The 24,923-nt window shown below is 37.0% G+C and overlaps 1 protein-coding gene across 1 annotated transcript; it reads left to right on the plus strand.

Moving 5' to 3' along the window:
* The first annotated feature begins 857 nt into the window (after positions 1-857).
* Positions 858-23,606, plus strand: si:dkey-266f7.9 (uncharacterized protein LOC100006223 homolog). Its single transcript, XM_039748210.1, has 4 exons — positions 858-924; positions 14,589-14,660; positions 21,551-21,629; positions 22,766-23,606. Exons 1-4 carry the CDS (start codon positions 858-860, stop codon positions 23,604-23,606), a joined length of 1,059 nt encoding a protein of 352 aa, XP_039604144.1.
* Positions 23,607-24,923: the final 1,317 nt, after the last annotated feature.

A 24,923-nucleotide genomic window follows, 5' to 3' on the forward strand; every position in this document is an offset into this window, starting at 1 on the left:
TACATTCCAATTTTTATTTATTTTTCTTTTTAATAAAACTTTTAAGTTCCTTTATATTTTTTACATGACTAATGCCTTGGTTAATTTTTTTTTTTATTTACTGGTTATTTACTGGCATTTCAGACATTTCCAAGATGCATTCTGGTCATTTCAATGACTAGATATTTTGCTGTTTATATCAAAAATTCTATTAATACAAGAGAATATTGTTTTTTTTAACTGATTGGAGAAATTTCATAACTGAATGTAGCACACAGTGCATACTTTGTACAGAATCATCTCCTAAGGACTGTCCCAACCTAGAATAAAACGTTGAAAAGATCAAAGAAAAATATCAAAACCAATGAATTTACTGAAACAAGAAAAATACAATGCTAAACAAAAACTTGGGTTACCCACTTCTTCAAACTATGCTGGTTTTGGGCACTTTCTAACTGGTTGGGTTTTTGCCAACTTGCCCACTTGAGAACACCTCTTCACACTGTTAAAATTAAGACAACTCCAGTGGTATAATGACCAAGGTATGGTGTTCTGATTTCATGTATGACCTTCACATAATCTGTCTATGCTCCAAATATTAAAAAAAGATTGCATGAAAATAATTCTAGTGTACTCTGCTATTATAAGTCAATTTGAATAAATTAACACACATACATACACAATAATAAGTAAATCAATTCCAGATCAGTGATAAATGTTCAAATCCAAGATCTGCTAGGCTACAGTGCCACCTGGTAGCAGTTAGAGTCACTTCAAGCTGTTTTATTTAAAGCATAGATTTTTAAACCTTCAGTCACAGCCAGTGTGTCTCATTTTGGGTTGCACAGAATTGTGATTCATAATTGTTATCGATAGGAATGGGTCGGGTACGGTTTGTGGAGTGTCTTGCAATGGGTCGCCATGGTGATTTACCAAGGGCAAATGGTGAATGACTGTTGACAGCAATTCTGGGTCTTGAAGACACAAAAAGGGCAAATTTGGGTGATAGAAAAAAAGACCGAAGAACCACTGATTTAAGGAAATGCTCTGCCCAAAAATTATATCTTTTATATATTACTTACCCCACGTAGTTTGTGGTGATGCCCAAAAAAAACTACCCACCACTCCACTTAATTCGTTCAAGTGAAGAGTCCAGTCTTTAATCCATTAGTACTACAGCATGTGCAGGGGTTCCTGTCTGTGGACTACTTTCATTTTGCAGAAGTATTTATGTAATAATAAAATGCATACATTTTGCATGTTGTGAGCATACAATTGGATGAGCTGACATTTGGAGTATGTGACACAAGTGGCATGAGATTCTTTGACATTTTTTATATTATTTGCTGTTGTCCAGTGTTGGTCACCATGGGCTCCTGTTCTATCAGAAATGTTTTTATCTACATTTTCCACAAAGACATGAGATTAAAATATTTCCTCTGCAAACAGCACAAATTATATGGGGTATATAAAGTGTAAAAAAATAACTTTGGATGGATGTAGGAACTCCCAAAATCCACCAGCTGTCTTCTGTCAACAGCAAGACCCCAGCTGTCCACAGGTTGGCTCTTTTACTGCAATCTGTTGGCTTCCACCAGACGCGTCATGACCCTTACTGAGACTGGTGTCAACACCCCCTCCCACTGTAACCTCTGTACTCCTACTGTCCCTCGTCAGCTTAGTTATCTATCAATATATAAACAAATGAACGCATGTGATACAGGGTCAGTGGGTGGTGGAGCTGACTTTGAAACATCTTCCAAGCCCAAGCAGTGACAAAGGAAGAACTAAGAGAAGAAAAAATAAGAGATAAAATCAACTGAAATAAAAGAAATAAAAGAGAACCACAACTGATCTCTGAAAGAAAATGAAAACTAGACTATTAAGGTAATGTAGTTGAAAAATGAAATGAGATTCTGGTTTTACATTATCTGCTATATATTGTACAGCATAGCATATCATTCTATTCCTAAACCCACATCATCTAATTCAGGATTGCAGGGAGAATGAGTCTACTTCAAAAGAACAAGAAGAAGAACAAAACGGGGTGTTACTCACACAAACTCTCCCACAACTTAGTCTTGAGTCATTAGACTCAGTGGCAAAAGGAAAAGACGGGGATGCAAAGAGAAGGAGAGACAGAAGGTAATAGGAAGTACTACAGCAGTGATACTCAACAGACCAAATCCACCTGTGAGAGCTGTGTGGTCCTACATTATTCTGATTAATTACAACACGAAGTAATCTCATCTGCAATTTTCATCTCTTTGAAAAAGCTTGCCATTTTTTCAATACCAAAAGCACAAACACACACACAATATGGCTATTTATTTATTTATGAAAAACAGCATCCACTCCACAAGTGACACAACTGTTTTCATTTTACCAAACATGTTTATCCTAAGGCACTGTATTTCACTTTCAGGGTTACAGTAGCTGTCCTTAAAGTTAGCAACATTAAACACATGCCCAGGTGCATCTTTGCTCAAAGAAATAGTATGACAGATTATTTTTGTCTGATTAATAAACAATAAAATCTCTGCTTTTCTTAGGACTTATGAGACACACTAGACCAACTATATGCATTGCCTTTTGATGCAGCTGCCCATCTGAGTATATTCAATTCCCATCTGTTGTTGGCAGTTCTACCATATTTGGAGCCTTTCAAATGATCTTTGACTTGTTCTTGTCTTAGGTAAGAAGGAAAGAGCTACATTCCATGATGTTGAGGCCAACATGGCAAAGGTATCTTTAGATAAAACTAGCCAAAAACTTTTCTGAGATTTTCAACAATTTTATAATTCTTCAGAGTTTTCGTATGTTTGCAGGGATCCTTTCTCATTGGCATCTGATGGGAATTTTCAAACTGTAGCCTATACTGTTCCATGCACTTGGAAAAAGCCATATTTCAAATGGGAATGGCATGCATCCATGTTTAATACAAATAATACACAGTATGTTGATAATAATAATAATAATATTAAAAAGTCTACTCAAAATGCAAATTCTCCTTTGTATCATGGAATGAAAATTGGTAAAGATGACTGGTATAAGCCAATACAACTTATCCAGGTCAACCCAGAGCTGTAAAGTGCATTCAGATTTCCTGTGAATGATTCCACTGCCTGCAGTTGGGAGGAGGATGAACTGAAGCTACTAGCACTGCCTGTCCAGAAGTGACTCTTGAGGAAGCTTGGATCTGGAAAAAAAAAGATTTGGAACAGATCAGAAGTAATGTTTTCATTTACTCATTTTCGGAACCCACATACTATTATTCAGAGTCATCAAAGCCCAGAGATCAGAATCATAATCAGAATACATTTTAAAGCCAAAGGAAATTACTAAATTATATGGCAGCACTAGGTACTAGGTAGGAACCAATCCTGGACAGGGCATTGGTCTGCTAATAGTGTATATCTTCTTCTTCTTCTTTTTCAGCTGCTCCCGTTAGGGGTTGCCACAGCAGATCATCTTCTTCCATATCTCACAGTCCTCTGCATCTTGTTCTGTTACACACATCACCTGCATGTCCTCTCTCACCACATCCATAAACCTCCTCTTAGGCCTTCCTCTATTCCTCTTCCCTGGCAGCTCTATCCTTAGCATCCTTCTCCCAATATCCCCAGCATCTCTCCTCTGCACATGTCCAAACCAATGCAATCTCGCCTCTCTGAATTTGTCTCCCAACCGTCTAACTTGAGCCGACCCTCTAATGTACTCATTTCTAATCCTATCCATCCTTGTCACACCCAATGCAAATCTTAGCATCTTTTACTCTGCTACCTCCAACTCTGTCTCCTGCTTTCTGGTCAGTGCTACCGTCTCCAACCCATATCAAATAGCTGGTCTCACTACTGTCCTGTAGACCTTCTCTTTCACTCTTGCTGATACCCATCTGTCACAGATTACTCCTGACACTCTTCTCCACCCATTCCACCCTCTTGCACTCTCTTTTTCACCTTTCTTCCATAATCCCCATTACTCTGTACTGTTGATCCCAATTTTTTAAACTCTTCCACCTTCGCCAACACTACTCCTTGCTTCCTCACCATTCTACTGACCTCCCTCTCATTTACATTCATGTATTCTGTCTTGTTCCTACTGACCTTCATTCCTTTCGTCTCTAGAGCATATCTCCACCTCTCTAGGGTCTCCTCAACCTGCTCATCAGCAAGTATCATAGTTCAAGGGGACTCCTGACTAATCTCGTCTGTCAACCTTTCCATCACCATTGCAAATAAGAAAGGGCTCAGAGCCAATCCCTGATGTAATCCCACCTCCACGTTGAATGCATCCATCACTCCTACCGCAGACCTCACCACAGTCACACTTCCCTCGTACATATCCTGTACAACTCTTACATACTTCTCTGCCACTCCCAACTTCCTTATACAATACCACATCTCCTCTCGAGGCACCTTGTCATTTACTTTCTCCAGGTCCACAAAGACGCAATGCAACTCCTTCTGGCCTTCTCTATACTTCTCCATCAACACCCTGCTAATAGTGTACATCTAACATTTGCTAAACACAAGGGAGTCCCAGTAAACCCCAAACCCAAGGCACAGGAATACACCACACATTATTGGAATAAAATAAAGGATTTTTATTCTAACAAGGCACTTATTCTCTCTAATAATCAGCCATAATAACAACACACAATCATAATAATAATCAGTTCTCTCTCCTTCTGTCCTCCGCAATTTTGCCTGCTGCCTCTTGACTCTGCCTCTCCTTGACAGTGCCCTCTAACAATCCCCAGGGACATAGACAGGGCTGCACTTCTGAATTCCAAGTCCCAAGCACCCCTGTGGTGTTCCATTTGGGTTACCATATGAGGACCACTACCACCTAGTGTATGATGAAACCAATCCTTATCCTCGGTTTTTCTCTGTCTATCCATTAAAACATACTAGCAGAATACAAAATTATTTTCCTGCCCTGCCAGCCCATAAGCTTGCATTCTCACGCTGGCCTCTTGTCCGGGTAATGAAACATCTATTGATCCGGCTGGGATTCCTATTCTCCTTGTACCATATACATCTGCTAAAACAGCCAACACTCTTTAACATTATTCCAATTCAGGGTTGCTAAGCCTGATGCCTGGGTGACACAAGGCAGATTCCTTTATACCGTCCCAGGAGTAATTCCTCTGCTATCACACTGCATTCAAGAAGCACTTCCGAGGAAGGCAGAACCTCGCCATGACAGGAGAGTCTGTTTCCAGCAGCTTCCCCAAACAGCTCCTGAGTTCCCCAATAGGGCTGCCCACCAAAACTATAACTCCCATACAGCTCTGAATGTGTCCAAACAGGATGCATGCCTGAGTGATGTCACCACCCTGTGTACTGGCCCTGGGAAGCAGTCTCCCCCTGTCCTAACATTATAACATCCTCCCAATCTTTAAAGGTACCACTAACCAACCTGGACTGGGATGCCCATCTACCCACTTCCTTCCATTAAAGGGGCATCCCAGCCATGTAAGGAACAATCTATCCTGGTTGGGATGTCAGCCAACCCATGTTGCATATTATACCAATAAAAACAAATGATTTAATTAAGTTGGGTATTTATCATGCTCTTTTACATACATCACTTTTATGAAATCAGCACAACGTTATCAGAACCATTATACTATTAGTCCAACGGTGAAGGATTTAACAGCTGATAATACATATGATAACGGAGCTTAAAGTACTTTTTCTAAGGTCTTTCTAATAAAAACATAAAACTATATTGGAAACTCCCCAGACCTTAGTTCTATTGAGAATATGTGGTCAATACTCAAGAGGCATGTGGACAAATAAAAACCCACAAATTATGACAAACTCCAAGCATTGATTATGCACGAATGGGCTGCCATCAGTCAGGATTTGGCCCAGAAGTTGATCAACAGCATGTCAGGGCGAATTGCAGAGGCCTTAAAAAAGAAGGGCCAACAATGCAAGTACTGACTCATTGCATAAACTTAATTTAATTGTCAATAAAAGCCTTTGAAACTTATGAAATGCTTGTAATTATACTTCAGTATATACCATAGAAACATCTCATAAAAAGATCTAAAAACACTGAAGCAGCAAACTTTGTGAAAACCAGTATTTGTGTCATTCTCAAAACTTTTGGCCATGACTGTATGCTATTACTAAGTTTGCAATACTAATCAATACTCAGTGTTACTTGTTTTTGCACCATGTCTTGCGGATACACTATACGAAAATTACAGAGGAAAGGAAAAGAAACACAAACTATGCAAAATACATATAAGTTATTATGAAACCGAACATAGCTTGACTTTTTCTCTAGTGCATACCGAATGGCTCTTAATCATAAGATGGTAGAAACAGAATGACTAAAGACAGCATATTTGAGAGAGTAACGGTAACTGGAAACCTTTACTGTTTCTTGTTGCTAGGCATTTAATCAAATCCATGAGCTGTCATTTGTAGCAATTTCAAAATCACTTTGAATTAATCACCTTTGAATCATCTTTATAACATTACTAAATGCCACTACTAGCACTGCTGTTTGATTTTTCCAAATGTTTAATAGCATTTAAAAATTCTGAAACCTGTATCAGATCAGTCAATCTAATCAGCCAAAGCAATTTTTTTCTTTCTACAAAATTATCTGTAGGCATGCGCAACACTTCATTTTTTGGACTATAAAAATGCTGAGCAACCTTTGCTAATGTTAAGTGGGCTGATACATTATCATTAACTCATTTATTTGCACCAGGTATCCTGCTGGACAACAAGTTCAAGGAAATTTCAAGGTACTTTATTTGCCTATAAAAAAAATGAAAAGTTTTTTTTTTTTGCTTGCTCTATATAAAATTAAAAATGTACACTATGTAGGTTTCATTATTTGTGCACTTTGTAGTTCATTTATCTAGCTATATTTATAGCCTGTGCTATAATTTTTCCTTCAGGCTTATTTTAGCTATGTATAAAAACTCTTATTAACTCTTATTAACTATGCAAATAATCACACTTAATTATACAAAGAAATAAAAATACACATTATTTATAATTTATAATTAAAAAGATTGAAAGTAATTTAAATTAACAATTTAATTGAAAACAAAGACTAATACATGACAAATTCTGTGTATGTATATGAGTCTACCCTATTGTCAGCCTGAATTGGAAGAAATATAACATTGGGACTTTAAGCTTTAAGATTAACATTTTAATGTACTTGCTGAGTAATATTTTCGACACATTGCGTCATTCACATTTACATTTCAAAACCATTGTAAAATACATTTATAAGAACAGAATTGTAAAAAAAAATTGCAGAGTGTCAACAAAACATGCACCGCAACTTTTTTAGCTAAACCAGGCAGTTTGTGTGAGCTGAGCATGAATCCTCCAAAACATTCTGAGCAGCCAATTCTTTTACAAAAGTGTTTTTTTTTTCTTTCTTTCATTTAGCTAAGTCTAATACTGCTTTTCCACTATAACATAGAAAAAGAAGGAAATGCAATAAGAAGTAACCTTCCTCAGAGCAAGCTGCAATGGTATCGCAGGGCCTTCCTGTTTTTTAAAGGTTGTAGTAGTGTGAGTGTAACGTATGTACTTATGTTACGTATTAGTTGGCTGTAAGTAAAGTTTTCAAGAACAACATATCATAGGTTTCCATTCCTTATCAATTTCTGATATATTACATTCATCGTGCTATGTATACAACTTGAAGTTCCACAAATTAGGCACTCCATTCAACAAGACAATTGTGTTATAGGAGTATTCTCGGTTAGCTGCAATTAGCTTTAGAATTCTCCTACTTTGACTGTAATTGGTTTCTAAAAACTAGTAGTACATTCTGGTCTGTTATTTCATTATACCTGGCCAAATTATTTTGAATTCCGTTGGAAAGGAATCTTGAACATAAACCACTGACATCATCCCACCTACTCATTAATGAAAATGAATACAGTAATCCCTCCTCGATCGCGGGGGTTGCGTTCCAGAACCCCCCACGATAGATGAAAATCCGCGAAGTACATGCCATATGTTTGTATGGTTATTTTTATATATTTTAAGCCCTTAGAAACTCTCCCACACTGTTTATAAATATTCTCCGCACAGTTATACAGTAAACTCTCGTTTATTGCGGATAATCCTCTCCAGACAGATAAATGAATTTCCACGAAGTAGGATTCTTTATTTATAAATCTAATATTTCCGCAGTTAGAGCATAGAAAACCTGTTTATGACCTTCTAAATACGTTTTTTAACATTATTAGAGCCCTCTAGACATGAAATAACACCCTTTAGTCAAAAGTTTGAACTGTGCTCCCTGACAAGACAGAGATGGCAGTTCTTTCTCACAATTAAAAGAATGCAAACATATCTTCCTCTTTAAGGTGCGCGTCAGGAGCAGAGAATGTCAGAGAGAAAGATAAAAGTAAACAATCAAAAATCAATAGGGCTGTTGCGCTTTTAAGTATGCACCGCGATAAAGCGGCCGCAATGAAGGGATCAATGTGAAGGCAGTCTTTCAGCATTTTTTACAGGCGCGTCCGTATCTTTTAAGCAAACAGCCTCTGTGCAAACAGCTCCTCTGCTTATACCCCTCCGTCAGGAGCAGAGAATGTCAGAGAGAGTGAGAGAGAGACAGAGAAAAGCAAACAACCAAAAATCAATGTGGGCTGTTAGAGCTCTTAAATGTGCGAAGTACCGCGCGGGAAGCATATCGTATATCATTGAGGAGTTTTATTTAATACGTAATATGTGCTCTGATTGGGTAGCTTCTCAGCCATCTGCCAGTAGCATCCCTTGTATGAAATCAACTGGGAAAACAAACTGAGGAAGCATGTACCATAAATTGAAAGACCCATTGTCCGCAGAAATCTGCGAACCAGCGAAAAATCCGTGATATATATTTAAATATGCTTATACATTTAAAATCCGCAATGGAGTGAAGCCGCAAAAGTCGAAGCGTGATATAGCGAGGGATCACTGTACATCTAAAAATACTGGGAATATTCAACATCTAAAAATTTTAAATGATGCATATGCTACTTGTAAATAATGATATCATTGTGTTTTTTTACATACTGTTGTTCCATCATGCCAATCAATCCAGTAAGAAGCATTTAAAAAATATACAGTACATATTTAATTAGTAAATTGTGTTAAAGGAGGAATTTCTGGGTTTTTCAATTCACAAATAACTACTAATTAAATATCTTGCTATTATAGATTAAATACATTTGAGTCTTAATTTTTTTCATTCATTACAATGTTGCAGTTCACATCACCACTTTGGGATTGAAGGCTAGTCTATTACAATGTACTCATGCACACATCCATAAACAGAGCTAAAGTGGAACCTGAAAAAACAACCTAACTGCAGCCACTTCAAATCATACAAATTACACAGGCCGTGTACAGGCCAGCAACCAAATAATGGTGAACGAGCTGTGACTCTGCAGCAGTAACCACTGTGCTACAGTTCTGCTCCATTTTTTAAAAAAAAACATCTATCCATTTGTTTCACAGGTATTAAGATTCTGTCCCAGCAGCAATGGGTACAAATGAAACTTGTGTTTATAATAAATCTTCTTGCATTATGAATAACTCATTCAAAATAGCTAAACATTGATGCCCTGAACTTGGCAGAAAAATACAACATATGACTATGCTGCCCGATGTACTGTGTCAGCAAATATTTATTACAATGCAAATGATTTGTCTATTATTCCTGTCTGGAGGCTCCATTATATCTGAGTACTTGAACTTTTACTGAGGGTTAGTGGATGCTGTTGTATAAATGTCTGCATTACAAACTTCATGCATGAACATGCAGTATCACGGTTGGCATCATTATTCTAAGTAACTAAGATGGGGATTGGTAAAGTCTCTCCCAAGGCTAGTTTTCTATAATCATAAAACACAAACAGCATTATGTGACAACTTTTGTATTGCCTTACCATCTCAGATGATGGTGTCTCTTATATGCATGATTGAGTCCCTCTGGTTCCAATTGTAAGTGCAGACAAAAAATGTCCAAAACACCAGGCCAAAACACAAATGGCATCTGGAGCAGGACTAAAATTTGGGTGAATGGGAAATATTTTAAGGTTTCATTTAAACTTTATAATAAAACATTTAGAAAATGTATCATAAATGTGTGCCTTGCAATGGACTAGATCTTCACTCACTGTCCTGGAGGGCCACAGTGGCTGCAGGTTTTCATTTCAACCAGTTTCTTAATTATAAGACAGTTCTTTTTGACAAAGAAGCTTGGTATTTAAATATATTGCTTGTTAGTACTTTCATTCTTCCACAAGTTTTAATTACATTGTAGAATTTCCTTTACTGAGAACATTATCCATATGTCTTAGGATCAGAGCAGATTTGCACTTCAAGAACCTCCCCTTTACTCTTTCATTTATTTCTAAACATTTTATCAACACAGCATGAGAGTTTTTGTTTTTTTCTTTTTATTATTTGTAGTCCATTATTAATCGTGGCTGGTTAACACAACTGAAAACAAATCAAATCTAAATGTAGCTGTTTAAAATAAAATAGGTAATATGGATTCTGAATCATAATCACTGAGTTAGCTAAAATTAAGGTAAAAACAAATTGCTTTAGATGCAAATAAATTAGTTTTAGTAAAAAAAACAAAAAATAGTGATGAATTGAAAACCTGCAGCCGCTGCACTCCTACAGGACCATGAGTAAAGGTTACAGCAGAAAAAGTATTTTTTTTGTATTTATATTTGTTGGACTAAAAGTAAAAGCACTGACTCACTATTGAGATGTTTGTATAATAACAGAATTACAGTAAAGAAAAAGAAAAAAACCTTCTAAAGAAGGAAACACTAACATAAGGTTTTATTTAAACCCTGTATTAAATTATATAGTGTTCAGAATGATTTAGCACAGTGGTTATAACGTGTTTCCATTCGGAAATATTAAAAAAAAAAAGAAACACAGTGTTTGTGCTTCATCGTCTTCATCGGGCGCACAGATAACCCCTTCCAATGTTTGACCAACCGGTTTTATACAGTGAAACATTTACAAACGGCATTAAAGGAAAATGTTCAGTATTACAACTGAGCTGAGGCGGGTAGAGAATGGCTGTACTGAAGGAAGAGTGCACTGCTGTGCTCCTGAATTTCTTGTAGTTCTCTCGCCTGTAATTGAACCTGCACTATTTTTGCAAGCTGCCATGCAATGCCTACAACAGTATAATTACTTTGCAATTTTTAAGTATTATTTAATTGTTTTTCAACATACCATTCGAGAAATTATTCCCTATCGTTTGACACTTTGGTTAATTCAGTAAGCATGTTCTCAGGACATTTTCGTAACCCTTTGCTTGTTCTCTTATTCGCAACATTTTGCGGTCAATGCTCAAATCAAATACATTTCTTTGATTTATTTAACGTGCACTATGCAATTTTATTACCTACATATTGATCAATTGTGTCACTCGTATATGTATTCATTCGGCAAACGTGACCATGCTAATCAAATTTTCATTTCATTACAAAGTAAGCCTATTTTATGTTATTTCTTCTTCGTATATTCACAAAATTAGACATTTTCATTCTGTATAGTATTCTTCTGCCAATAAACCTCTTCACCAGTTTATTTAGTCACGCCTAATGAATGACTAGTTTGTGGCGCCGTGGTTCCGTTTCGATCGTGGGAGGGACATGTCATTCTCTTTTAACGAAATCATATGGGAGGGGCGTCGTAAAATAGCCATTCATCTACGAGAGCGGTGTCCTACGCTGTTAGCCACAATTGATACTCAATCTGATTTGATTTTCGCATGTCAGTCACTGTTGACTAACCAATCGTCTTCATCCTTGCCTGAGTGTTTTAGCCTGTGCCAGCCCAGTTGTCGGAATTCATTTCAAGTGTTTGTTTAGCTTGAATGATTCATAATGTACCGTGCATCATTCTTTGTTGTTAAACTTTTCTTGTTAAGGCTTCACAACTTATTCCAAAAACCTTAGCGTTTCTCATATGCTGCGTTACGCAGGACCCCACACCGCCTAGTCCTGTGTAAAAGAAACGATGCCATTATTTGAATCTGAACGGATGGGCAGTAATTCGAAGACATAACTGCACAAGTGTCCAGGATTTAAAATGCGAAACCTTTTTTAAGAGTACATGTAAAAACTACTACACACGCGGCTCCACCTTACCCCTTAGAGGTTACATCTTCCTATTTTCTCACAGGTCGTCTTGCTACACCATGTAGCTGGTAATGGGGTCCACAGGGAAATAGGAGGGAAGAAGAAGAATTATCGTATAGGTTTCACCTTTCAGATAGGGTTTGATATTATTTATTTGTGATCAACAGTCTATGATTTTTTTAATCGTGAAAGCGTTTCTGTTGTGATTTAGGAAGGTACGTAACTAGGGCTCCTACTTTTCGGTATATGCTGAGCATCCGCATTACCTCAGCTAAGATCGCGTCATAATGGGAGTTATTCGCTGCCAACAAAATAATGCAAGCAAATAGACATCATAGTATCTCAGTCTTTGCACTGTGAACTTGTGAAGCACATCTGTAGGGGAGGTAGTAGGTGGGCAACGAATCGCTTTTCCTCGTATGCCCTCTATCGCCCACCAGGGGATTTAAAGCGCCATCCTTGCTTTTATATAGTGTATATTTGTATTTATTGTATATGCTTATGTACAGTATGTCGTATGCATGTAGTCGCGCCAAGGAGTGCGCAAATAAAAAAAAGATGCTAAGAAGCAAGCAACTGAATTTTGTTTATTTTCATTGCAAAGTAAGTAAACAAGAGTACGTTATCGAGATCAGGGTTTTGATTTTGCCCTTCATACATATACGTAGTCACTTTTTCTTGTGGTGCAAGCATATAAGTAGTGTATAAGGAGTTGCACAGTTCTTGTCACAATGGCAAACGCTTTTCTGGGTCAAGTTTGGTGGTCTGTTGTTTGGAAACGCTGTTTACGGCTGTTTAATCTCTAAATTGTGTTACTGCATAATGAGGCTCGGGAGAAACATAGTCTTAATGGAGGTCCTCTAATAAATCATTACAGTCTGTTGTGTGATTCACAAGTAATTTGTGAAGTGTTAATGATCAGAACAGGGCAAATTGTGTATTTGCCCTCCTTACCCCATTTATTTTAAATCAACCTCATTGTAGAGCAGGGGTGTCAAACTCCAGTCCTGGAGGGCCGCAGTGGCTGCCGGTTTTCATTCTAACCATCTTCTTAATTAATGACCAGTTTTTGCTGCTAATTAATTTATTTTGCATTAGTTTTAATTAACTTTACTCAAGCCCCTTAGTTGTTTCTTTCTCCTTAATCAGCAGCCAAACAATAATGCGACTCAAAAGAAGCTTCCACATCTGTGCCCACCACACAATATCTGAAAATAAAGAAAGGTGAAGGTCTCAGTATGGTTGATCTCTCGGGTCACGAAGACATCATGATGGCGTTCTTGGAAAAAACAGAAAATCAACAGTTTTGGAAATGTCTGCTGTGGCAGAATGAGAGCAGCAACAAGCCATGGAATTAAATAACGAGTGTAATTATCAGCAAGAATCGGCTTCTAATTAAGAGATTGGTTGGAGTGAAATTGGTTGAGTTTGAAATCCCAATTTAGCTGGTCATCTGTTGAAATGAAATGGAGTTTGAGGCCAGACTCAACTTGTCATTTGTTGACTCACTTCAAATCTCATTTCTGTTTGACTGTCATTTAACGAAAAAAATAATAAATTCAGAAGACTAAATCCTTAAAAACAAGACTAATAAAATGAAGGGAAAATAAGTTAATTAGCAGTGTAAACTGGTCACTGATTAAGAAACGAGTTAGAATGAAAACCTGCAGCCACTGCGGCCCTCCAGGCCCGGAGTTCGACACCCGTGTTGTAGAGGCTACCTTTGCTATATTGCACCTTATGCTAATAAGCTAGAAGGGTTGTCACCTTTCCAAAGAGGATTGATATCTTTATTGCTAGGCTGTGATTTTGTAACATAAACAATTCAAGTCATGACTTTAAACTAACTTCATATTGTGCATATCTTTGTTCTACGAGCTTCCCACTGCAGAAAGCTACTCCCTGGATGATCTGAAACAACACTGCAAACAGTCCTGTCTCAGTTACATTTTTTTTTGAAGAGCAGATGAGAAAGGGAGATTATGTGTAATTGGGAGAGTGCTGAAACCCCCGTTTGGAGGTCTATTTAATAGTTAGGCATTTGAATAAAGCATTCTGTATTTGACTGTTCCACTTCGTCAGTCATATTGAGAAAAGAAGGAACAAACAACCTGGAGCATCAGGACATCTACACTACTATCCTTTCATGTCTTCCTAAGGTCATTCTTGGTAGCCAAAGGAGGGCAAGCTTTGACTACACTTTTATGTTGAATGTACTGTAAATGTCATCTTTCAGACATCTTTATTAAACTGACTATTTGCATTTGAAGGCCAGTTTTAATGCATGAACATGTGCAGCATTTAAATGTGAAAATTAAAGGCACAGCCTATATTGTTATCTGTCATTTGAAGTTCATACCTAATTTTGAAAAAATCAATTGTTGTTCTAAAAGTAATAAACCTGAACATAAATATTAATCCATTAATTTTCGATTCCCTTTTTGTTTAGTTCAAGGCCACAGGGGCCAGAGACTATCCAGACAGAAACCTGGGTGTAACATTGCATGGTCCACAAATACCGGTATGTATTGGTGCCTCCTCATTGCGTGTCTAATGACTCTTTAATGTTTGTTGCCATATTTTTAAGTGGAATTTCACTGATGGCTTGAGAATGACTAGGCTGTGAATGGACTTCATGGTATTTGTAAGCTGACATTTGAGGCATGATCTACATCTTCAGTCCAGCTACTACTCTTGCCTAAATAAACTCTCCCTAACAGGTAATGTTTTGTTTTGTCCATACTCATATGGCCAATAAGGGGATGGAAGTGAGCTAGGCGCTTTACAGCGCTTTACAACGCATTGCCTCACCCACCACATGACAAACCAACTCAGGATCCCAGATTAGGACCCAAGTGCAGCCATGGGGTGGAGTATAATTAGTTGCCTTTGCCTCTTACCATTCCTTACAGGAACTTGATATAACATACTTGTACTGTTTTCAATGGCAAAAGTGCATGTGTGCTGTGTGGAACATCTCTGAATACAATTCTTCTACAAAAGATACATCATTTTTGGCCTTTAATTACCAGGATCCATTTTCTTTCCCTTCTTGTACAGTAGATTGGAGTCACATTTGCAATACTGCACTCATCATGTACTGCTAGCATTTGAAGTGATTGTTGAATTATGATTAATAAAAGTTTATAAATAATGTCTTTCAGTTCTTTATTATCAAAAATTTGTCTTTCTTTATCCTAATGGACAAATGCATAGAGTTCATAGTAAGAGCCCGCCATGTGACTGTTGCCTTGTGTCCTTAGCAAAGGATCTTGATAGTTTTAACCCCTAGGATATTATGTCATCAATTCACAACCAGCACATAATAATATTTTTTTTCATATAAAGGCCTTTTACACCATCATGGCTACTTTGATTAGTAGCCTCCCTGCTCAGCTTAGGCCTGCAGAATTGGTGACAGGAAACACATGCCACTTGTATCTCAGTCCTGCATAAAGCACGCTCAAGATAGCTAGAGGGGGTCAATTTAATTCCAGTGTGTATTTAAAAATTAAAAGAAATATTCTCTTACAAAAAGAATTCAAATATATGATTTTGGTAAGAAGTTCAAATTTCAAAATAAACACTTCTGACTAGAATTTTCAGTTGTATTACAAAAGTCATCTGAGCTCTCAACAGCCACTTATCTCAAAGTTACCAATTCTGTATATAGTGTACTGCCTCTTAGAAAATATTACTAACAATGCATTCTTTTATTCTCGTTGTTTACAAATAACACTTACTGTTATGTGCAACAGTCATGGTAGTAATGCTATCTCTATTGAACACCATCATTTTGGGGAGAGAGTGGCTCTGAATATGTTGCCAGTTCTTGCTTTTTGTTCTTTCTTGTTTGCTCTGACTGTGGGTCATGATAAAGAGATATAAGAAGGAATTGTACTAATAACTCTCTCAATAACTTTCTCAATGAAATAACTACTGAAGATAACATGCTACTAAAGAGGAGCTCAGGTTCTGCAGATGTACAAAATATGTTTAGATAAGTAGTGTCCAATTGTTCATAATTTTACAGTGGACCAGTGGAACAAGAACACCCTGAAACACTTACTTCTGTACCATCCAAAATTATGGAAACTGTAATAGGAAATAATTCAGAATGTTTTCTGCAAATGTTAATATGCTAAATAACAGCCAACATGGGTTATGAGAGGAAGATCTAGCCTCAAATGCAAAGTATCAGACGTATTTCTGTGTGTTTATCCTTTAAAACAAACATTTATTACAGTTCCAGACTGAATATTAATTTTGAACCAAGAAGGTATCTGCACCAGAGATAACTTACCAAACTGGATGTCACTTTAATTACCCACCAAGAAACAAAGTATACAAATGAAAGGTGAATGTTCTATTGTTGGGAATTTAGTTCAATTAAATTTTCCACCTCAGAGATTCTGGTGGTGACATTAGTTTCTCACCTTATTGTTCAGATTTGTTTTTATAATATTATTTGGGCTGTTTAAGCCACCATGTTGATTATTTACCAGTTGCATCATTTTGAGCTTTTGTTGTTAGAGCAGCAACGTGTTGGGGCCGTGTCCTCTGAGTTCATGAACTGTCAGTAATGGCATGTTGGGATAAAATTTCACAATCAAGGTCATTTCCTCATCCGAGTTCACAGATTCAAATCTAAATCTTTGCTAAACCTTTGCTCTAATGATCTTTCTGGTTAAGAACTTTTGCTTATATTTTTTCAACTTTGAAGTTTGTCTCATTAAATATAAGGCATTGGACATTAAGGTCAAAATGGATAATACACTAGTTAGACTCTATCAGAGGTACAGTGTGCAGTTCTGGTCACCTCCCTGCTAAAAAAAAACAGAGAAGCAGGTCTTGGGATTGTACAGAGGAGAGCAACAAAGTGCACTCTGGACGGAAGGAGCATACACTACTCTGGCAGAATCAGCAAATTAAACTTCTTTAGTCACAAACAGAGGAGGCTGTTTGGGGATTTAATTCAAGTCTTCAAACTTCTCAAAGCCACCAATAAAGTGGATCTAGAATTCTTTTAACTAAATAGCAAATCACTCATTCAAGAGCACCAATGGAAGTAATGCAAAGTGTATTTAAGACTGGAAGCCAGGAAGCACATCTTCATGCAAAGAGTTGTGGGAATCCTTAACAAACTACCAAGTCATGTAAGATGAAGCAGAGACATTGACAACCTTTAAGTACCAGGATGAGATACTGGGAAATCTTAGCTATTGACTACTGCAACAAAACAACCTTGATGGTTTGAATAGTGTTTTCTCATATGTTAAAATTCTTATGTATGGTCCTATGTTGTGTAGGAATGGACAAAAAGAACAGGCTTGAATATTTAGTATAAGTGGCATGCACAACATTTAGTAGGTTATGCCAGTCTTTGAAAAACATACAGATTGTGATTTTAAAGGATAGCTGTAATAGTTTAACACATTGTTAGGCCTGTCTGAGAACTAAAGAGAGAAAAAAGAAGAGAAATGTGGGAAAATCAATTTTGCATTTATACACAAAGCAGGTTGGCAATTGAGTGATAGATTTTGTTGACTAAAAGAAAGTAGCTGTGTGAAATAAAATACCTATTTTCTGCAGTATAGAACAGGAATTAGACCTGAAAATGCCTTGATGGATTTGTACACTACTGCTAATAACAAATGTAATCATGTCCGCCATGCTGGGACACTATCAACAGGTGTGCTATGGTCCATAATCAGGTGCCCATACTGTACAAATAAAGGAATGTGTCCTGGTAGAATAAGTAACACATCCCATCATGTTTACTATAGTTGTTTTTTTTATAAATATACCTCTTCTTTTACATATTGTAAGAATGGACGCTGTATAGCGCCCGACCTGACACAGATTGGACACAGGAGGCACGTGTAAAATAAAGTGAATACTTTTTATTTTCTTCCCCTGTGGGCGCACATCTTCTCCGTAACCCACAGGCAATACACAGTACCAAGCACAAGCACACCACTAATACACCGCACTTTCTATTCTATTCCTCCTTGGCACCTCCACTCCTTCCAAGCAACCTTGTCCTCTTCCACGCGACTCTGGCCCCTGAATGGTGGTTGCTGGTTCCTTTTATAGTTCACCCGGAAGTGCTCCAGGTGTTTGATCATCAAGTTCCAGCTGCACTTCCGGGTGTGATGCATATGCTGCCCACACGGGCTCAGGAGTTCCAAACACAGCACCCTCTGGCGGTGCCTGCGGGACCCAACAGGGCTGCCCCCAACTCCAAGTTCCAGGGAGCCCTGTGGGAAACCGAGGCACTGCTCCACCCCAGGGGGACGGCCATCTAGCATCCAGGGGGATGTATTGCAGTGTCCAGGGCTGCTCCCCCTGAATATAGTGTGCAGGGGCATCCCAGCTGGGCATGGACACCAGCCACCTGCCACAATATATATACAGTATTCGCAAGTGCAGACTGAAAATGTAACATTACATTTAAAATAGTGATAATTTTTATTTATGTTATATTTTAATTGATAGCTAAGTGATGATAAACTGTCGAAAGTGCTTTACAGAATAAAGATTAAGATTGTATTCTCAGTAGTCTCCAGTTGTCCTGGAGGGCTGAAGTGGCAGCACATTTTGGTTCCAACCTTGTTGTTTCAATAGATGCTAATCCTTTTTAATAACAAAACTTATTATTTAATTCTGTGCCTTTCATTTTTGTATGTCAGTTGATTTTTATATTTTACATTTTTCTTTTCTGAGAATTTTATCCTGACAGTTTTTGGAACAGAGCAGATTAGTAAATCTCAGTCTTTCTATTTTTTTAGACTCTGTACTACATGTTTCTTGGTCACTTTCATCTTATTGCTATTAAGGAGAAATTAAACATATTGAATGCAGCTGTTTAAGACTAAACGAAGCAATCAAAGGTTGAGAATTGTAACAAGCAAGTTAACTAAAAAGGAGCACAAAAATGTCGCTTGAGCCATAAGTGCTTCAGCAGCAATATCTGAGTGAATTTCCAGGTATAGGTGTCCGAGTGTGTCCGTCACAGAACTTGGTGTGACAAAAGTCTACAGATACATTCTTAAAAATAAAGGTGCCAGAGTGGTTCTTCAGGACAATGCAATTGGGAAACAATTTTTGGTTCCAAAAAGTCCCATCCATGAAGGTTTCAGGAAGAACTTTTACTTATTTAGATTTGTAAAAGGCTCCATACAGTAAATAACTACAAATAGATGTTAAAAGATTTGTGAAGTACTAATTAGTCCTGATTTTAAATTGAATCTTGCTGTATACAATAATATAGGCTAAGTGCAGGTCTTCTGTTAGTATCCTGCTAGGTAGCCTATCATACATTAAAGAATTCAGTTTATTTCTTTCTACATATTAGGCAGTTTGTAAAGCACAAAGAACCAACTTCACATGCAAAGAACCCTTCCAAGAATGAAATGGTGCTGTGCCAAGCAATGGTTCTATAAGAAAACATACAACCCACTAAAGAACTAAAAAAAAACATTAAAGAACCATTATTGATAACAGTGTAAGTCAGCACATTGTCGATTAACACACCTGGTTACCACGTTACATTTAAAGAGAAAGCTAAGAGAATGTTGGCTAATGTCTGAGCTGCCAAACAACTCAGGTTCTTAGATTAAATGTCCTTCTGAAATATAGGTGGGAGGGTGGTGGTTGGCTTTCTGCATCTGTGTTAAGTCTTTTCTTTTAACAGAGAAGGAATGCTATTGAAGCCCTAACAAAATGGTTCAAATGCACAGTGAACATGCAAATCAATGTTCATTGGAACTGGTAAAAGTGCGAAGGGAGTTTTTGAGAACAGTCACCATTTGAGGGAGGATATGCAAGTGGTGCAAAGCTGCAAGTACCCGAGGGTTCTTCTAAACAACAAACTGGACTGGTCAGAGTACACTGTGGCACTGTACAAGAAGGACCGGAGCAAACTGTACTTGCTAAGGAGACTCAGGCCTTTGGAAGTGTGCAGCAAGCTGCTAGAAATGTTCTCTCAGTCCATAATAGCTAGTGTGGTGTTCTACGATGCAGTTTCCTGATGAAGCAACTTGAGCTCAAAAGAAGCACAATGCCTGAACAAAGTTATCAGGGTTGTCTGTTTCATCACAGGGTGAAAAAGACGATGGTGGAAAAATTGGATGCCATCATGAAAAATCCCTTCCAGGAGGCACTCTCTTAGAGCACATTTAGCCAAATGGTCATTCCACTATGGTATGCTTAGAAGCCCCTGTGGGGGTCTTTTCCTTCCACTGCTATCAGTTGATTCAATGCTTCTACCAAATAAACTTGTTAAGTTTATTTTTATTGATTGATTGGTTGATTGGCTGTATTATCTGTCCTGTAAGCCTATATCCTTTTTTAATATTCCTGCTGCGGTATGCTTCTGAATTTCCCCATGGAATTAAAAATTCAAATTTTAAAATTAAAAAAGTTCTTAAGCATTGAGGTGTAAGCAAAATATTTCTTTTTTTCTAAATTACATTTAAATTAAAAGCAGGTGCCTAATCTAAGATTGTCTTCTATATAATCTATAAGATCTGCATGATCTATATGATATGTCTTCTATATGATATTGCTAGGATGGATTCTAGGCCACAGTACAACTGTGTTTGACAAAATTGGTTCAATTTGCAATAATTTTGGGACAGAAAGTGTTGAAGTTGTCATAAATGGCATAGATTGGTTGGCATCCAGATTGGGATGGATGGTTCCTTACTGTGCCAGGAAGCATGGATAATGCAAGGATGAAGATGGACAGGCATCCCAGCCTGGTTGGTTAGTGATACCTTTCTCAGCTGAGACATTGCTATAGTGGAAGGCCAGAAGGAGACAGCCCCCGAGGGCCATGTGTTCCCCCAGTATGCTGGGTGGCAGCATCCCTCTGGTATGGTTCTTGTGTGAACACGCACAGGACTGAATGAGAGTTGTAGTTCTGGTAGCCAGATCAGTTGCATTCCTCAGGAGCCAATGTGGGAGAGGTTCCACCTCACCTGAAAGTGTTTCCAGTTGGCAATCTTGCTGCACCAGAAGTGCTCCTAGGTCCAGGTTCAAAAGGAGCAGCTCTACCTTCCCCAAGGGATCGAAATTATGGTCAGGAGAGGAGGAGCCTGAGATGAAGTGGTTGAGTGAAAAGAATATTTTTACTTTGTGGATTGTGAAGAGAAAAGGTACTTTTGTTAAAGAAAAAATAAGCACTTTTAATCCCAGGACTGTTGTGGAGTAATTGCAACAGGAGCTTAGGGCTCAGTGACACTGCCTAGTGGTCACAAAGTCAATAAAACTGAAACGTATTACAGTATACCTAGTGAGAAAGTCAACATGAGCAGGTCTAAAAACGTCAGTACAACCAAAACATATAATTAGTAAAACAGTAAATATAAGCAGTTCTCTTGATTAATTTCATATTTTTCTTTACAGATATTGAAGGTCAGTGCAGAAAAATGAACTTTTTTGTAATCAGAGTGGGAGTCTGTTTCACTATCTGTATTTGTACTATGTAAGTATGAAATGCCTCTGTGTGTTTGCCCTTTTAGTTGTTGTTCATTTTATACTCTTCTGTAGCTCTTCATTAATGTGTCATCCTCTCCAACTCTTGTATTTAGTCATGGTTGACTAAAAAGTGTTGAAATCCATAAGGATATCTGTTTTAAATGTAATCCATATTTAATTTTATTTATTTTACTATGGAGCCTGTTTTATCGTGTAGTGTTACAGCAGGGCAATGAGCTTGATCTTTTTTGGCTTGCAATGTACTGTCTAGTTGTGAACATAGCTGTTTACACCTTCTTTTGCTAATTAAATAGAATGTCACAAATCTCTCTGTTTTGTAACGCTAATGGGTTGTGTTAACTATATGGACAGTCGGAAGGCAGAGCATTGAGTTCATTTGTGATCATTTGTACACTAGATGATCACATAAGGGTATGTGGCCCTTTTCCATAAAGGTTTACAAAAGAAATGGATACATTAGATCCACGAACGAGGACTGATAAGATGACAGAGATTTAAACTGGGAAGTTTATCATTCTAGTGAAATATTTCAAGTGTAATAAAAATGCAGCTTTTTTATATGTTTGCATTAGTTTTAAAACATACAACATATAATCTCTGTGTAACATGTTGTGTCCTGACCTTCTAAAGTGATCAACATCACAGGATCAGCAATTTAAAAAATAATGGTATGAATTTCAAAGCAGTTTTACAACAACCAAAATGAAAACTATTTTTTATTGAAATAAATATATTGAAATATAGTTCTATAAAAGTAAGGTCATTTTATGATTAATACGTTTACTATATTTAAATAGTTTTTGATTTAGTAAGTTTTATTATTATTTATTTAGCTAATAAACATATTAAACCACTACTTAAAAATAAAGTGTCTTCAGAGCTCTGTATGTGTGTGCTCTGAGTGTTTTTTTTAATCAGTATTGAAACATGTATATTTATTCAGTATTTTGGAAATCTTTTGTGTGAAATAAAAGTAAAAAAATTATGATCAGTAAGAGGAAGTTGGTGGCTAAAGCATGACAAATAAAATCCTTGTTAAAATAAATGAGAGGTGTTACAATAACAAAAAGTCACAGATGTATTGTTTTGGTTTACTTAATTTTACTATCTTTTACACTGTAGGCTAATGACAGCCACGTGCCAAGTTGCAACAAAGGAAAATGGCTTCGACAATACAGCAGCCCCTCAATTTTTAATCCCTAACTGGATGGCTGAAATTTCTGACAGTGTATCTCTCTCAGATCTCTCAATTCCTGGCACACATAACACAATGTCTTTTTATGGTGGAAATCTTGTTCAGTGTCAGACATGGCCTATAGACCAACAACTGAAAGGTGGAATCCGTTTTCTAGATATTCGTTTACGTAATGTTAATAATAATCTGACAATTCATCATGGCCCAATCTACCAAAGAGCTAACTTTAGCAAAGTAATACGAGAGACTATGAAATTCTTAACTGAACATCCAAGAGAAACGATTTTGATGAGAGTAAAAGAGGAGTTTAGTGAAACCAACAATATACACGTTCCAGTGGTTAATTATTTAAAACAGTATGCCAACTGGAATGCTTTGTGGATCAACAGTAAAATTCCGTTGCTGGGACAGGCTCGAGGAAAACTAGTTATCCTTCAAGACTATGCTGGAGATGCCATTTTCATTCAATATAACACTTTGAATATTGCAGATAAATGGAAAGTTCCAACCATGATGCATATCAATAGCAAATGGCAGAATGTGCAGGAACATTTAAATATGGCGGCAGTGGGGAATCGGCAGACAATATTTCTCACCTACAGTAGTGGAGCTGGAGTTGCAGCCTATCCAAATGCTGTTGCTAGGCAAATCAATCCTCGCTTGCTGGAATACTTACAACTCAGACAAGGCCAAAATGTACGCTTTGGAATGATTGCAATGGATTTTCCATCATCGATGCTTATTAAAACGATCATTGAGTTCAACTAATCTCCAGTCAAGATGTGTGCAACTAGTAAAAAATACATATGCTTCTATATTTAAACATTATGTTGGGTGTACAGATCATCCTATTAACTCTTGATTCATTTGTACTATATATGGTAATAAAACATTTTTCCATTTTAAATTTTGATTATATCAGTAATAACAAAATAAACATAAATTATCACAATAACAGTTATTTTACAAATGTGAGGCAAAAATTACCCCTTGATTACATCTTGCCTGAAGAAGGGGCCTGAGTTGCCTTGAAAGCTTGCATATTGTAATCTTTTTAGTTAGCCAATAAAAGGTGTCATTTTGCTTGGCTTTTCTTTACAAAATCAATAAATGTGATTGCCTTCATCAGTTCTCAGTGATCTCTCTACACTGATGCAAATTAAACAAAAATTATGGTTACAGAACAAATAATCTATCTATTGTAGAAGAAATTAAATTTGAAATATGTTAAAGAAAGAAATTTGTCCCCAACTAGGGCTTCTTTAAGTCAGAAACCAGGCAGGAGGAAACTTGTTTATTGCATCATGCATTTCTCGGGAGCATCCTGTTACAGCAATCTACTAAGGGACAGAGCCCTGGGCAGAGGTTGTCAGAAAAAGATCAGAGAGTAAATATAGAAGTCTATATTTATAAACAATTGAATTTACATAGCAGTGCTGAATTAATACTTAAATATCATACTCTGATTGTTTCATTGGCTTGCACCATCTGAATATTTTATTTATTAAAATATATGAGGTGTTCTCAGCAAAGACCATAACCAGCTTACATACCCCAAAATAAAAGTCTCATTTAACTATATTCTTGGTCTTTACATTACTCTCAAATATTTCTTGAGTTCCTGCATATGTGATATCTGCAACTCTTACTGGGCACATAATAGTCCACAAACTTATTGAACCATCACCCAGAACCTTCTTATTCTTTGTTGTTCACTTGACCTTTCACTTGAACAAGCTTCTGGCATTTATTAACTCTTTTATGCTACTTCTAAGATATATGCTGTATTTGAATGTGGAAAGCATACCAAAACACTTTACATGCAACGACTATATTACCCCTAAATGACTATGTGACTCCTAAGTCTCATTTTTCTTCCACACTATCTATCTATCTATCTATCTATCTATCTATCTATCTATCTATCTATCTATCTATCTATCTATCATATACATAAATATACAGATATATTTTTATTAATTCATTTTCTAAAACCTGGAGAGTGAGGCAGAACCTTTTATAGCAACTTGGGATACTTGGCAGGAACCAACATTAGACATGGAAGCAATCTATGATGGAGTAGAA

This window comes from Polypterus senegalus, chromosome 1 (genome assembly GCF_016835505.1).
Source record: "Polypterus senegalus isolate Bchr_013 chromosome 1, ASM1683550v1, whole genome shotgun sequence".
In the NCBI taxonomy this organism is placed as follows: Eukaryota; Metazoa; Chordata; class Cladistia; order Polypteriformes; family Polypteridae; genus Polypterus; species Polypterus senegalus.